At 39.8% G+C, this 13153-nt stretch overlaps 1 protein-coding gene across 5 annotated transcripts in view; it reads right to left on the bottom strand.

Annotated features, from left to right (window-relative positions):
- The window catches only part of smap1 (small ArfGAP 1), a 258309-nt gene that overhangs the window by 168040 nt on the left and 77116 nt on the right, over positions 1 to 13153 (bottom strand). For all 5 annotated transcript variants that reach the window (XM_087979520.1, XM_043681802.2, XM_043681807.2 and 2 more), the window contains exon 4: positions 3380 to 3455. In XM_087979520.1, the coding sequence (XP_087835646.1) occupies positions 3380 to 3455 (76 nt within the window). The remainder of the gene's footprint in view (positions 1 to 3379; positions 3456 to 13153) is intronic.

Genomic DNA, 13153 nt, shown 5'->3' with positions numbered 1-13153 from the left:
TTTGCTATAAATTCTGTATCTTATGACCTAACACTCCACAAACACCTGAAGGAGCAACACTCAAAGCTAGTGCTTCTAAATAAATCTGTAGGATTATAACCTGGTGTTGTGATTTTTAACTTTGTCCAACCCAGTCCAACAGTGACTCTTCCACATCATAAGAGCAGAGCAGAGCAGAGCAGAGCAGCATTCTTCAGAGAAATCAGGAAGGCAAACAGGGGATATCAGATAGCAGTGGCAGATAAGGCAAAAAAATAATTTAAAGAAATTCGACAGTCATTCAGAACAAAAGGGTGAGGGGTAACTAGAGACAGCCCCTTAAAGATCAAGGAGGGCAAATTTGTGTTGAACGCATGGAAATGGGAGAGATAGTAAATGAATACTTCATGTCAGCTTTTCCTGTGGAGAAAGAAATGGAGTCCAGAGAATGCACAGAAATAAACTTTGATGCTTTAAAAACATCACATTACAGATGTGGTGATTCGGGAGGTCTTAGAGAATATAAAAGGTGGATAAATCTCCGGGACCTGATCTAATGTATCCCAAAGATGTTGTGGGAGACAAGGGACAAAATTATGAGACCCTTTGCAGAAATGGCATGATGGCACAGTGGTTAGCACTACTGCCTCACAGCACCACTGCCTCACAGCACCAAGTTGGGTTAGATTTCAACCTTGGGATGTCTGGATGGAACTTGCACATTCTCCCTGTGCATGCGTGGGTTTCCTCCAGGTGCTCTGGTTTTCTCCCACAATTCAAAGATGTGCTGATCAGGTGAATTGGACATGCTAAATTGCCCATAGTGTTAAGGAATGTGTAGGTTACGTGCATTAGTCAGGGTCAAATATAGGATAATAGGGTAGGGGAATGGGTCGGGGTGGGTTACTCCTTGGAGGGTTGGTGTGGATCTGTTGGGCTGAAGGGTTCGTTCCCACACTGTAGGGATTTTGAGATTCTATGGGCAAAGTGCCTGATGACTGGAGGCTGGCTAATGTTGTACCTTTGTTTAATCTAGACACTGGAGAAAGTGAGGACTGCAGATGCTGGAGATCAGAGCTGAAAAATGTGTTGCTGGAAAAGCGCAGCAGGTCAGGCAGCATCCAAGGAGCTGGAGAATCTACGCTTCGGGCAGAAGCCCTTCTTCAGGAAGTTTTCCTGAAGGGCTCATGCCCGAAATGTCGATTCCCCGGCTCCTTGGATGCTGCCTGGCCTGCTGTATTTTTCCAGCAACACATTTTTAATCTAGACATTGCTGATGAAGAGCTTACACTCAAAATGTCGATTCTTCGGTTCCTCAGATGCTGCCTGATCTGAATGTGTTTCCAGCACCACACGTTTTGACCAATCCCCAGCACCTGCAATCCTCACTTGCTCCCACCTTTGTTTAAGAAAGGCTGTCAGGAGAAACCAGAAAACTTTAGACCAGAGTGTCTATCTTTGGATGTGGGTAAATTGTTGAAGGTGATTATAAAAGATGGACAGTTAGAGAGGCAAAATTTCTTTAAAAAGGCATTAGGAATGCTTGCGTTCATTGATCAGGCCTTTCAGTATAGGTGTTGGACATTATGTTGAGGTTGTACAAGACATTGGGGAGGCCGCATCTGAAAGACTGTCCAGGCCTGGTCACCCAGTAATGGGAAGGATATTATCAAGCTGGAGAGGGTTCAGAAGAGATTTACTAGGATGTTGCTGGGTATAGAAGGTTTGTGTTATAAAGAAAGGCTGGGACATTTTTCATTGGAACATAGGAGGTTAAGAGGTGACCTGATAGAAGTTTATAAAATAATGAGAGGGACATAGAGTTGATGGTAGTTGCCTTTTCCTTAAGATGGGGAGTTTCAAGATTAGGAGCCACATTTTTAAGGTGATAGGAGAGAGATTTTAAAAAACGCGAGGCTTCCTCCCCCCCCCCCCCCCACCCCCACAGAGGGTGGTTTGTATGCGAAAGGAACTACCTGAGGAAGTAGTGGATGCAGGTACAATTACAATGTTTAAAAGACATTTGGATGGATACATGAATAGGAAAGGTTTGGAGGAATATTAGGCAGGAGCAGGCAAGTGACACTAGTTTAATTTTGGATTATATTCGGCATGGCCTCGTCAGACTGAAGGGTCTGTTTCCATACTGTGTGACACTGCCCCAGTTTTGTTTCATTTTTAGAACATAGAACAATACAGCACAGAACAGGCCCTTCAGCCCTTGATGTTGCACCGACCTGTGAACTATTCTCAGCTCATCCCCATACACTATCCCAAAATCATCCATGTACTTAGATTGTTTAAATCTCCCTAATGTGGCTGAGTTGACTACATTAGCAGGTAGGGCATTCCATGCCCTTATCACTTCCTGCGTAAAGAACCTGCCTCTGACATCTGTCTTAAATTTATCACCCCTCAATTTGTAGTTATGCCCCCTCGTACAAGCTGTCATCCTAGGAAAAAGACTTACACGGTCTACCCTATCTAATCATCTGATCATCTTGTATGTCTCTATCAAATCCCCTCTTAGCCTTCTTCTTTCCAATGAGAAACTCCTTATTTTGACTCTGTCATTTCTCTTTTTCAAAAACCCTTTTGTTTTATTTTGAGATGACAGCAATTTATGACTACAATCCACACCTCTACTAATTTGATTTCTTCATATGACCCCTTTGTTACAGCTCCTTTTGGCTTCCCGCTATAAGGTTTTGGATATCTAATCTTTCTCACCTTCTAGCCTAATGCAGAAATTATTTTTTTCTTAATCTTACTCTTCCCCTTCACTTGCTCATTTTCTACTTCAGCATTCCACAACCTTCTGGACTGAAAATTGCATTCAACAGCAGCAGACCATACACACAGCCATTTTGGTTACAGACCCCCAACTCTCAGCACCTGCACCAACTGCCAACAATCTTCCACTGTCTTGTTGACAGGTGCTAACTGTTAGCAGGTCTAATCAATTTTCTGCTATTAGCATCTGTTCCTTTTTTATATCCCTCCTTTATTAGCACTATTTGTCTTTTGTTTTTTGCACCCTCATTACCTATTCCACTTGCTCCTCCTCATTCCTCCTAGTCAACAGCAATAAAAACAATTTTCAATCCCTCTTCAGTTAAAATGTCATATTGGGTTCAAAATAGTAATTTCAGTGCACCTAGCTGGGTCTGTGAACTAAAGGTTTAAATCAGGCAGGTAAAACAAACAATTAAATGCAGTGTGATCTTAGCAACGACACAGTTACAAAGTATTGTGTTAATAATTTGTACCATGTAAGCATACTGCTCAGAAAAAATGACTGAAAATTCTACAGTGCTTGCAGTAAAAAAATCTTTTTAAAAAATTAGTGAATTTGAGGTTAAGAAAGTCCTGGGCTATGACATGAAGCAGCAGTACTTACTGTGATTCCACTGTTTGCATTTTTATCCACATATTTCTTTTTCTCATACTTGTCCCTGATGAAAAATTCTACAGCTCTGAAGAATACGCCATCAAGGAAAATAGTGTTTTTAAATAAAGGAAGCATTTCATTTCTTGCATTAGGATGCAACAGTAGAAAAGTTTTCTGAACGCAGCTGAATCAAATTATGCATTATTAACAAAGTATTTTCAGCCAACTTTAAAAGTAGAATTCCCTTACTTCTAAAACATCTCTTTGATACATAATAAAATTATGTTAACCTAGATTTGTCTTTTCACTTTAGTCAAAATTTGATTATTTTCTATTGAAATTACCCCTCAGTCCACAAAGGGTCAAAAAAGGTTTTCAAATTATGCTTGCTCCAGAACTGGAATTTTCAATTATAATAAAAATGATTTCTCATTGTCCTAATTTGTTTTAACACTGGCTAGAACAATATTACACAACATCTTTAATGCGATAAAATATCCTAAGACACTTTACAGGAGAACATAAAGCAACACTAAGTTAAAACAGGCACGAGGGAAATGTAACGAAGACTAAGTTTGAGGAATATCTTAAAGGAGGAGAAATGCCTGGGCAGCTGAGGCTCAGCAAATAACAGTGAAACAATTAGAATCAAGGATTTGTAAGAGAACACAATTAGTGGCTACTGATAAAAAGACTTAAGCGAATAAATGAACTTTTTTGAAAAGAAAGTCAATTAAGCAGACCAGTTGTGCAAAATCAGAAATTTACATTCATTAACCTTAAGGGAAATGCAGACTAAAACGTGCAGTGTTGTCATAATTCAAACATGATTCCAAAGACTGAAAAGTAGCTTAATTTACAGTATGGAAAGATCTGAACAGACTCATTTTGGCCAGAGATGTGTGATGCATACAGTGATCGCATTCCACACTGGCTCATTAACTGCAGCAGAATGAGAACTCCAGACCAAAATGCATCAGATCACCCACCTATTGCTTTCTCTAGGAAGGAGCTATTTACCATGCACACAATGCCAAAATAGTTAGTCTGAAAGTACGGATTACACGCTTTGGTTGTAACTATTTCTACTAAAATCGAGCTCCATAGAAAAATCAATAATACCATGCAGGTGAAAAGCTAGAAAATACTTATAAATACTTAGAAGCCTCCCAATTAATTTTACCAACTTGCACAAATTACCTTAATGAGACTGACAAATCACTACCAAAAGCCTATGTGTGAAGTGACGTTCAAAAGTGGACAGCTTGCATTACATTTTTACTCTCTAAGTGTAACATTGTAAGTGTTGAACAGTAACTTTTTAATTGTAGGCTTTATAGAATTCAGGCCTCTCTATCCATTTGCTTGAAACAGTTCCTTCACTGAAAATTGAAAACATAAATTTCCAATCAGACTCAAAAATGAAGCTTTAATGCTAAACCATGAGTTTTTTCAGTCAAACATATGCAGCACTGAAATTACAGAAAACATCTGCACATACAAAAACAGTTTTGAAAGCATAAAAAAGTTTATGCTGAAAGGAATAATTTTCTAAAACTCACCTGTAGATTTAATCAGAATCAACAAAAGCAGAATAAATAAGGGAAAATTAATTCTGCATCTTCCATGAATGCAGACAATTAGAATTCTATTAACAAGGAGTTACCTAACTTACACAATTAAGTTTACCAATGAAATAAATCATTGTTCCTTCTAGAAAATATTGGTTGAAATCTCAAGATTAGACAAAGAAAATTTAGTCAAGCTAACAAAACCAGTAGCAACAGAGAGATTGGACAAATCTTAGAAAGGTGTAGATCTAACAGTTGTTGTTATGGGAGACTTCAATTTCCCCAATATTGATTGGAGCCTCCTTAGTGCAGATGGTCTGGATGGAACCGATTTTGTCAGGTGTGCCCAGAGGGGATTGCTGACTCAATATGTAAATAGGCTGACTAAGGGGAGGCCATATTGGATTTGGTGCAAGGCAATGAGCCAGGCCAGGTGTCAAATCTCTCGATAGGAGAGCATTTTGATGACCAAGAGCACAAATGCCTCACCTTTACGATAGCCATGGAGAGAAATAGGAGTAGACAGTATGGGAAGGTATTTAACTGGGGGAGGAGAAATTATACTGCTATTAGACAGGAGTTTTGGAGTATAAATTGGGATCAATATTCTACAGGAAAGGCACAACAGAAATGTGGAGGCTATTTAAGAAGCATCTGTTGGGATAACTTTCTCCCACTGAAACAGGCAAGGAATGGTAAGGTGAAGGAGACTTGGATGGCTAGAGGGCCTTCTCATCAAAAGGAAAAAGGAAGATTACTTAAGGTTGAGGAGGCAAGGAACTGGCACAGCTTTAGACGATTACAACTAGGAAAGAACTCAAAATTGAACAGAGGAGAGCTAGGACGGGGGCACGATAAAGCCTTTGCAGGAAGGATTAGGGAAAACCCAAAAGGTGATCGACACTTATGTGAGGAATAATAGAATGATCAGAGAGGGTAGGGCCGATTATGGTTAGTCAAGGGAACTTGTGCCTGGAGTCTGATGAGGTAGGGGAGGCCCAAAATGAGTTTTTTGCTTCAGTATTTACTCAAGAGAGGGATATTATTGATTGTGAGAATACTGTGGACTAGGTTAATAGGCTTCAACAGATCGATGTTAAGAAAGTGGATGTGCTGGAAATTCTGGGAAGCATCAAGATATATAACTCCACTGACCGGACCAGATATATCCAAGGTCACTGTGGGAAGCGAGGAATGAGATTGCTGCACCTCTGACGATGATCTTTGCATCCTCACTCTCCATTGGATGATTAGAGGGAGGCAAATATTGTCATCTGTTCAAGAAAGGAAACAGGGAAATCTCTGGGAATTACAGACCAGTCAGTCTTACGTCTGTGCTAAGCAAGGTACTGGAAATGATTCTGAGAGATAGGATTTATGGCTACTTGGAAAAACATTGTTTGATGAAAGATAGTCAGCATGGCTGGAGAGGTGCAAGTCATGGATATGGTGTATATGATTTCAATAAGGCATTTGATAAGGTTCCCCAAAGTAGGCTCATTCAGAAAGTTAGGAGGTATGGGATACAGGGAAATTTGGCATCTGGATACAGAATTGGCTGGCTGAAAGACAGTGAGTGGTAGTGGATTTGGGTGGTGGTTGATGGGAAATGTTCATCCTGAAGTTCAGTTACTAGTGGAGTATCGTAAGGATCTGTTTTGGGGCCACTGCTGTTTGTCATTTTTATAAATGACCTGGATGAGAGCATAGAAGGATGAGTTAGTAAATTTGCGGCTGACACCAAGGTCAGTGGAGTTGTGGATAGTGCTGAAGAATATTGCAGGTTACAGAGGGACATAGATAAGCTGCAGAGCTGGGCTGAGAAGTGGCAAATGGAGTTTAATGTGGAAAAGTGTGAGGGGATTCACTCTGGAAGGAGCAACACGAATAAAGAGTACTGGGCTAATGGTAAGATTCTTCGTAGTGTAGATAAGCAGAGATCTCTCGGTGTCCATGTACATAGATCTCTGAAAGTTGCCACCCAGGTTGATAGTGTTAAGAAGGCATATGGTGTGTGAGCTTTTATTGGTAGAGGGATTGAGTTTCAAAGCCACAAGGCCATGCGTCACCCGTACAAAACTCTGGTGCGATCGCACTTGAGTATTGCATACAGTTCTAGTCACGACATTATGAGGAGGATGTGGAAGCTTTGGTAAGGATTTAGAGGAGATTTACTAAGATGTTGCCTGGTATGCAGGGAAGGTCTTATGAGGAAACGCTGAGGGACTTGAGGCTGTTTTTGTTAGAGAAGGTTGAGAGGTGACTTAATTGAGACATATAAGATGATCAGAGGGTTAGATGGGGGGGGGGACAGTGGCAGCCTTTTTCCTTGGATAGTGATGGCTAGCCCAAGAGGACATGGCTTTAAATTGAGGGCTGATAGATATAGGACAGATATCAGAGGTAGTTTCTTTACTCAGAATAGTAGGGGTGTGGAACGCACTACCTGCAACAGCAGTAGACACGCCAACTTTAAGGGCATTTAAGGGATAAACATATGGATGAAAACAGAATAGTGGAGGCTAGAAAGGTTTCAGATTGGTTCCAAAGGTCAATGCAACATCAAAGGCCGAAGGGCCTGCACTCTGCTGTAATGTTCTATGTTCTATGGATGGAAAGTATTGTGCCTGGAGGTTGGTGACCGGTGGTGTCCCACAGGGATCTGTTCTTGGGTCTCTGCTCCTTGTGTTTTTTATAAATGACTTGGATGAAGAAATGGAAAGGTGGGTTAGTTGGTTTGCCGAAGACACAAAGGTCGGTGGTGTTGTAAATAATGTTGAGGGTTGTTGCCGGCTACAACAAGACTGACAGAATACAGAGCTGGGCTGAGACGTGGAAAATGGAGTTCAACCTGGATAAATGCAAAGTGATTCATTTTTTGAAGGTTGAATTGAAAGCTGAATACAGGGTTGAGGCTGATTTCTTGGCAGTGTGCAAGAATAGCAGAATCTTGGGGTCCACGTACATAGACCCCACAAAGTTGTCACCCAAATTGATAGAGTTGTTAAGGCGGTGTATGGTGTTTTGGCTTTCATTAACAAAGGGATTGAGTTTAAGAGCCATGAGATTTTGTTGCAGCTGTATAAAGCTCTGGTTAGACCACACTTGGAATATCGTGTCCAGTTCTGGTTGCCTTATTATGGGTAGGATGTGGATGCTTTAGAGAGGATGCAGAGGAGATTTACCAGGCTGCTGCCTGGATTGGAGGGCTTGTCTTATGAAGTGAGGTTGAGCAATAGCCAGAGACTTTTCCCCAGGGTAGAAATGGCTGTCACAAGGGGGTCATAATTTTAAGTTAATTGGAGGAAGGTTGAGGGGAGATGTCAGAGGAAGGTTATTTTAAAAATGCAGAGTGCAGCAAGTTCATGGAATAAAGAACAAAGAAAATTTACAGCCCAGCATCAGGCCCCTTGGCCCTCCAAGCCTGAGCCAATCCAAATCTACTATATGCACTGCCAGCGGTGGTAGTAGAGTCAGAGACATTAGGAACATTTAAGCGACTGCTGGACAAGCACACGGATGGCAGTAAATTGAGGGGTAGGAGGTTAGGTTGATCTTAGATTAAGCTAAATGCTCAGCACAACATCATGGGCCAAAGGGCCTGTAAAGTTCTATGCCCTAAAATCATAGCTCTCCAGAGAACATAACTAAATAGGCAATTCAAAAACAAAACCATGCTATGGCGGTGAAGGGCAAATTCATCATTAAATAAGTGCAATTGATCACTAATTACACGCATTTACAAGACAGTTAATCAACATCTTCCTAATTATTCAGCTGGAAAACAGCTCCTGGAACTAAACAACCAAACTGCACCAGCTACTCTTTGCAGCCAAGTCTTCATAAAACACATGAATTCAGTGCAACAGCTTTCTACAGAAAATAACACAGTTTTAATGCAGTGGATAATTCAAAATTTAAATGCGAGAAGTCAAATGTGTCAAATGCAGGAGCACAAGAGTTTTAAAAAAAAAGCTCATGGAAAAATAGTTTCTGCTTCAGGTAACAAATTAAAATTTCAAGGAATCATGCAACTAAAGCTGTCAAACATTTTATGCTGCATTTCCATTAAGATTTCCAAACGTTTGGGGTAAAACAAACAAAGCTTTTAATACAAAAGTCTAGTATATTCTCATTTTTTTGCAAATCATTTTATTTTGGTTCACCATTGTAAAAGATTAAAGATTCTAAGTCTATTAGATACTTGAGGTGATAGTGAACAATATGACTAGAAGTCTACACCCAAAAATCCAAAACAATATGACTAGAAGTCTACACCCAAAAATCCAAAATGGCTGTTTACATCAGAAATTAACTTAATACTCACTGGAATCAATCATGCCTCAAATCATTGAATCTTTTGAGCAGTGAACTCTTGTACTTTAGGTAGCTGAACTTCTAAAATCGGTTTCTAAAGAAAAAAGCTCGAGTTGTAGAAAATTACAATAGATTGTAAGGACAAATTTGAACTTGCAATATCCTGTTCAATCAGTTTCTGTACGTAAACCAAATTATGGAGAGGCACATTTGTTCCAATATCTGCATTGTGGAAGGTGGTGTCTTTTGAATGAAATGTTAAGTCACTTGTCTGCTTGGATGGATGTAAAATATCTCATTGCACTATTTTGAACAGGAGAGTTCTCCCCAGTGTCCTGAATTTGCAATATCAGGCTGGTGCCCCTCAGATTTCAGAACAAAAATATCATATACATTATACAGCTCCTTCATACCAAAACTAGCAGAAACGTTTTAGTTCATTCATTAGTTATAAGGAGGATGTAAAGAGGCTTCAAGGAAATATAGACAAGCTGAGTGGGTAAGAACATAGCAAATGTCAAGCAATCCCCTTTGTTTTTTTTCTATTAACACAGTACATTTCTTCAATGGTGAGAAATTGGGGAGTGTTGATGCCCATGTGGAGTTGGGCTTTCTTGCTCTTAAGTACTGAAAGCTTGCATTCAGGTGCAACAAGCAATTAGGAACATATATGGTATGTTGGCCTTTACTACCAGAGACTGGAGTACAAGAGTAGAAAGATGCCTTGCTCCAATTGTGTAGACCCTTGGTGAGGTCACATCTGGAATATTGCGTACAGTTTCAGACACTTTACCACAAAAGAATATACTTGCTATAGAAGAACAAAGGTTCACCAGACTGATGAATTGTTCTACGAGGAAACTAAGCCTTATTCTTAATAGTTTAGAAGAATGAAGTGTGATTACAGTGAGGCATGCAAAATTCTACAGGGCTTCAAAGGACAGATGCACAAAGGATGTTTCCTGTAGCAAGAGGTTTAAGAACCAAGGATTGGGGACAAACTCAAAATGAAAAGGTAAGCTATTTAGGACTGAGGTGAGGAAGAACGTCTGGACTCGGAGTGGCAAATCTTTGAAACTCTCTACAACCATCTGGAATGAGAAAGTTCAAAACAGATTGATAGATTTCTAGATATTAAAGGCATTAGGAAATAAAGGAAATGGCATGCAGGTGGAAGATCAGGTGGGATCGATTTTAAATAGCACAGCTCATTTGATGCTTGAGTGGCAAATCCTTCAAAGACCATAAATGGCAGGCTGTTCAGCCCCTCAAGCCTGGTCTGTCAAGACTGATCAGACGTTTCTTGTATCCAATTTCCTACATTTTTGTAACCCTCGAATTCCTCACTGTTTAAGAATCTGTCTCAGCCTTAACTGTACACAAGCTTTGCGCCCCCACAACTCTTTGAATAAAGGAATTTCCAAGTTTCACAGCCCTCAAAGACATACCAAGTCTTTTGTATTTTCTGGCTGTGGAACACTCTGCATCAGATCTTCCAGACACTATTTCTGTATTCTATTCAGAGCACTGGACCTGGAGCACTTTATGCTTATGTGAAAAACATAGCCATGCTAATTTTTTTAAACTGCTGGCAGAGATGCAGCTGCATTGGATTAAAATAGTATCCTACACAGACCAATTTGAATGTATGCCTCAGTATTTCCACGACAGATCTGCAAGCAGACGAGCTCAGGTAAGTCATCTGTTATTGACATTGGGTTTGAATAGGAGGAATCAATTCTTATTTTGATTATTGCCTTGCACTGCAAGTCTTTTAAGGATTGAGACAGATGCCACAATTTTAGTAAGAGCATGTTTTTTCAAGTGCACAAATAAATCTTGTGAAATGAAAAGACAGTAAAATAGTCAAATATAATGCAGAGCAACAGCTATTATTTGATAGGTAGTGATAGGTACAAGAATGAGAGCACGCAAATTCAAAAGCACTTCTCATCCCACATGGGTTATGTTTCTACTTTTTCTTTCTGTCTGCCTGTCCAAATAGAAAAGGAGGTAGAGTAACACTACAAACTAAAGAAGAAATTAATGCAATAGTGAAGGAGGATATTGGCTCTGATGAAGTGGAATCTTAGGAATACCAAGTGACTGAAAACAATAGTGGTGCTTGTACACAGACATTAAAAGTTATCGAAGTTTAATTGCAGTCTTATAACAAAAATCATGGGAGAGTCTATACATGACTTATTCATTTTAGTTACAAGTGCAGTTACGATAAAATGCCATGCTGATAAGAAATGAATGGAGTTACAGTTTTACAGTTACATAGTATACTATGTGCAGGTCACTGGGATTCTAGCCAAAAAGGCCTATATGCTTGCTAAGGCTCTTGGATAAGGACAAGACATCTGCTTGACTAACAAGTTGTCTGCTTTAAAATGGTAACTGTTTTCTGCTTTTAGCTAAATACCTTTATTGTTAATAATAATATATTTTAATCATTAAACTATTTTGTCCTTTCTGAAATCATTAAGCTATTCCATCTTTCATGCTAGCCTAGTTCTATTAGATTAGATTAGATTACTTAGTGTGGAAACAGGCCCTTTGGCCCAACAAGTCCACACCGCCCCGCCGAAGCGCAACCCACCCATACCCCTACACTACGGGCAATTTAGCATGGCCAATTCACCTGACCTGCACATCTTTGGACTGTGGGAGGAAACCGGAGCACCTGAAGGAAACCCACGCTGACACGGGGAGAACGTGCAAACTCCACACAGTCAGTCGCCTGAGGCGGGAATTGAACCCGGGTCTCTGGCGCTGTGAGGCAGCAGTGCGAACCACTGTGCCACCATGCCGCCCACGAAGAGAAGTGGTAATATTGGGGAAGCCATTAGAGAAAATTAGAGAAGCAAACAATGAAGGCTGAGCTCTAATTATGGGCAACTTTAATTGCAGTCTTATAACAAAAATCATGGGAGAGTCTATACATGACTTATTCATTTTAGTTACAAGTGCAGTTACGATAAAATCAAATCAAAAACAATACCAAAGAAGAGGAATTATGGCTTGTGTATAAAATGGTTTTCTGGATCAATATGTGAGGAACCAACTAGACAGCAGACTAGGGACTATATAATAAAGGTACAATTGGCAATCTTGTTGTGCGAGATCTCTTGGGGAAGAGTGACCATAATTTGATAGAATTCTTCCTTAAAACAGAAAGTGATTTGATTGATTCTGAGACTAAGGTCCTTAATCTAAATAAAGGAAACTACAATATATGAGGTGCTACCTATGATAAATTGAGAAGTGTTACTTAAAGGAATGTTGGATAAGAAATGGCAAATGTTTAAAGAACACATGGGAGAACTGCAGCAATTATTCCTGTCTGGCACTACATAAAATAATCATGGCTACCAGGAAATTAGGGATAGTATTAGATCCAAAGGAGGGCCATCTAAGTTTGCCGAATAAAAAAAAAGCAGACCCGAGGATTGGCAGCAGTTTAGATTTGAATAAAGGGGTTGATTTAGAGAGAGAAAATAGAATATGTAAGCTTGCAGGGAACATACAAACTGAACGTAAAAGCTTCTAGAGGTATGTGAAGAGAAAAAGGTTAGTGAAGACAAATGTAAGGGCCATTACTGTCAGAAACAGGGACGCTATAATAGGGAACAAAGAAATAGCAATTAAATACATATTTTGTTCTCTCTTCCCAAAAGAATACACAAATAATGTTGCAATAATATTAGGGAATGCAGATGCTATGAGGGGGAGGAACTAAGAGGCATCGGCAAAATTGATGGGATTAAAGGCCAATAAATCCCTGGGGCTTAATGACCTACGTCCCAGTACATTTAGGGAAGGAGTCTAAAAATAGTGGATACATTGGTGGTCAACTTTCAAGATTCTATAAATTCTCACTGCATCACTT

This window comes from Chiloscyllium plagiosum, unplaced genomic scaffold (genome assembly GCF_037043375.1).
Source record: "Chiloscyllium plagiosum isolate Xiang-an unplaced genomic scaffold, Cpla_swu_hap1 HiC_scaffold_3, whole genome shotgun sequence".
NCBI lineage: Eukaryota > Metazoa > Chordata > Chondrichthyes > Orectolobiformes > Hemiscylliidae > Chiloscyllium > Chiloscyllium plagiosum.
Note: the sequence above shows the minus strand (reverse complement) of the source record. Positions and strands in the feature narration are given on the sequence as shown.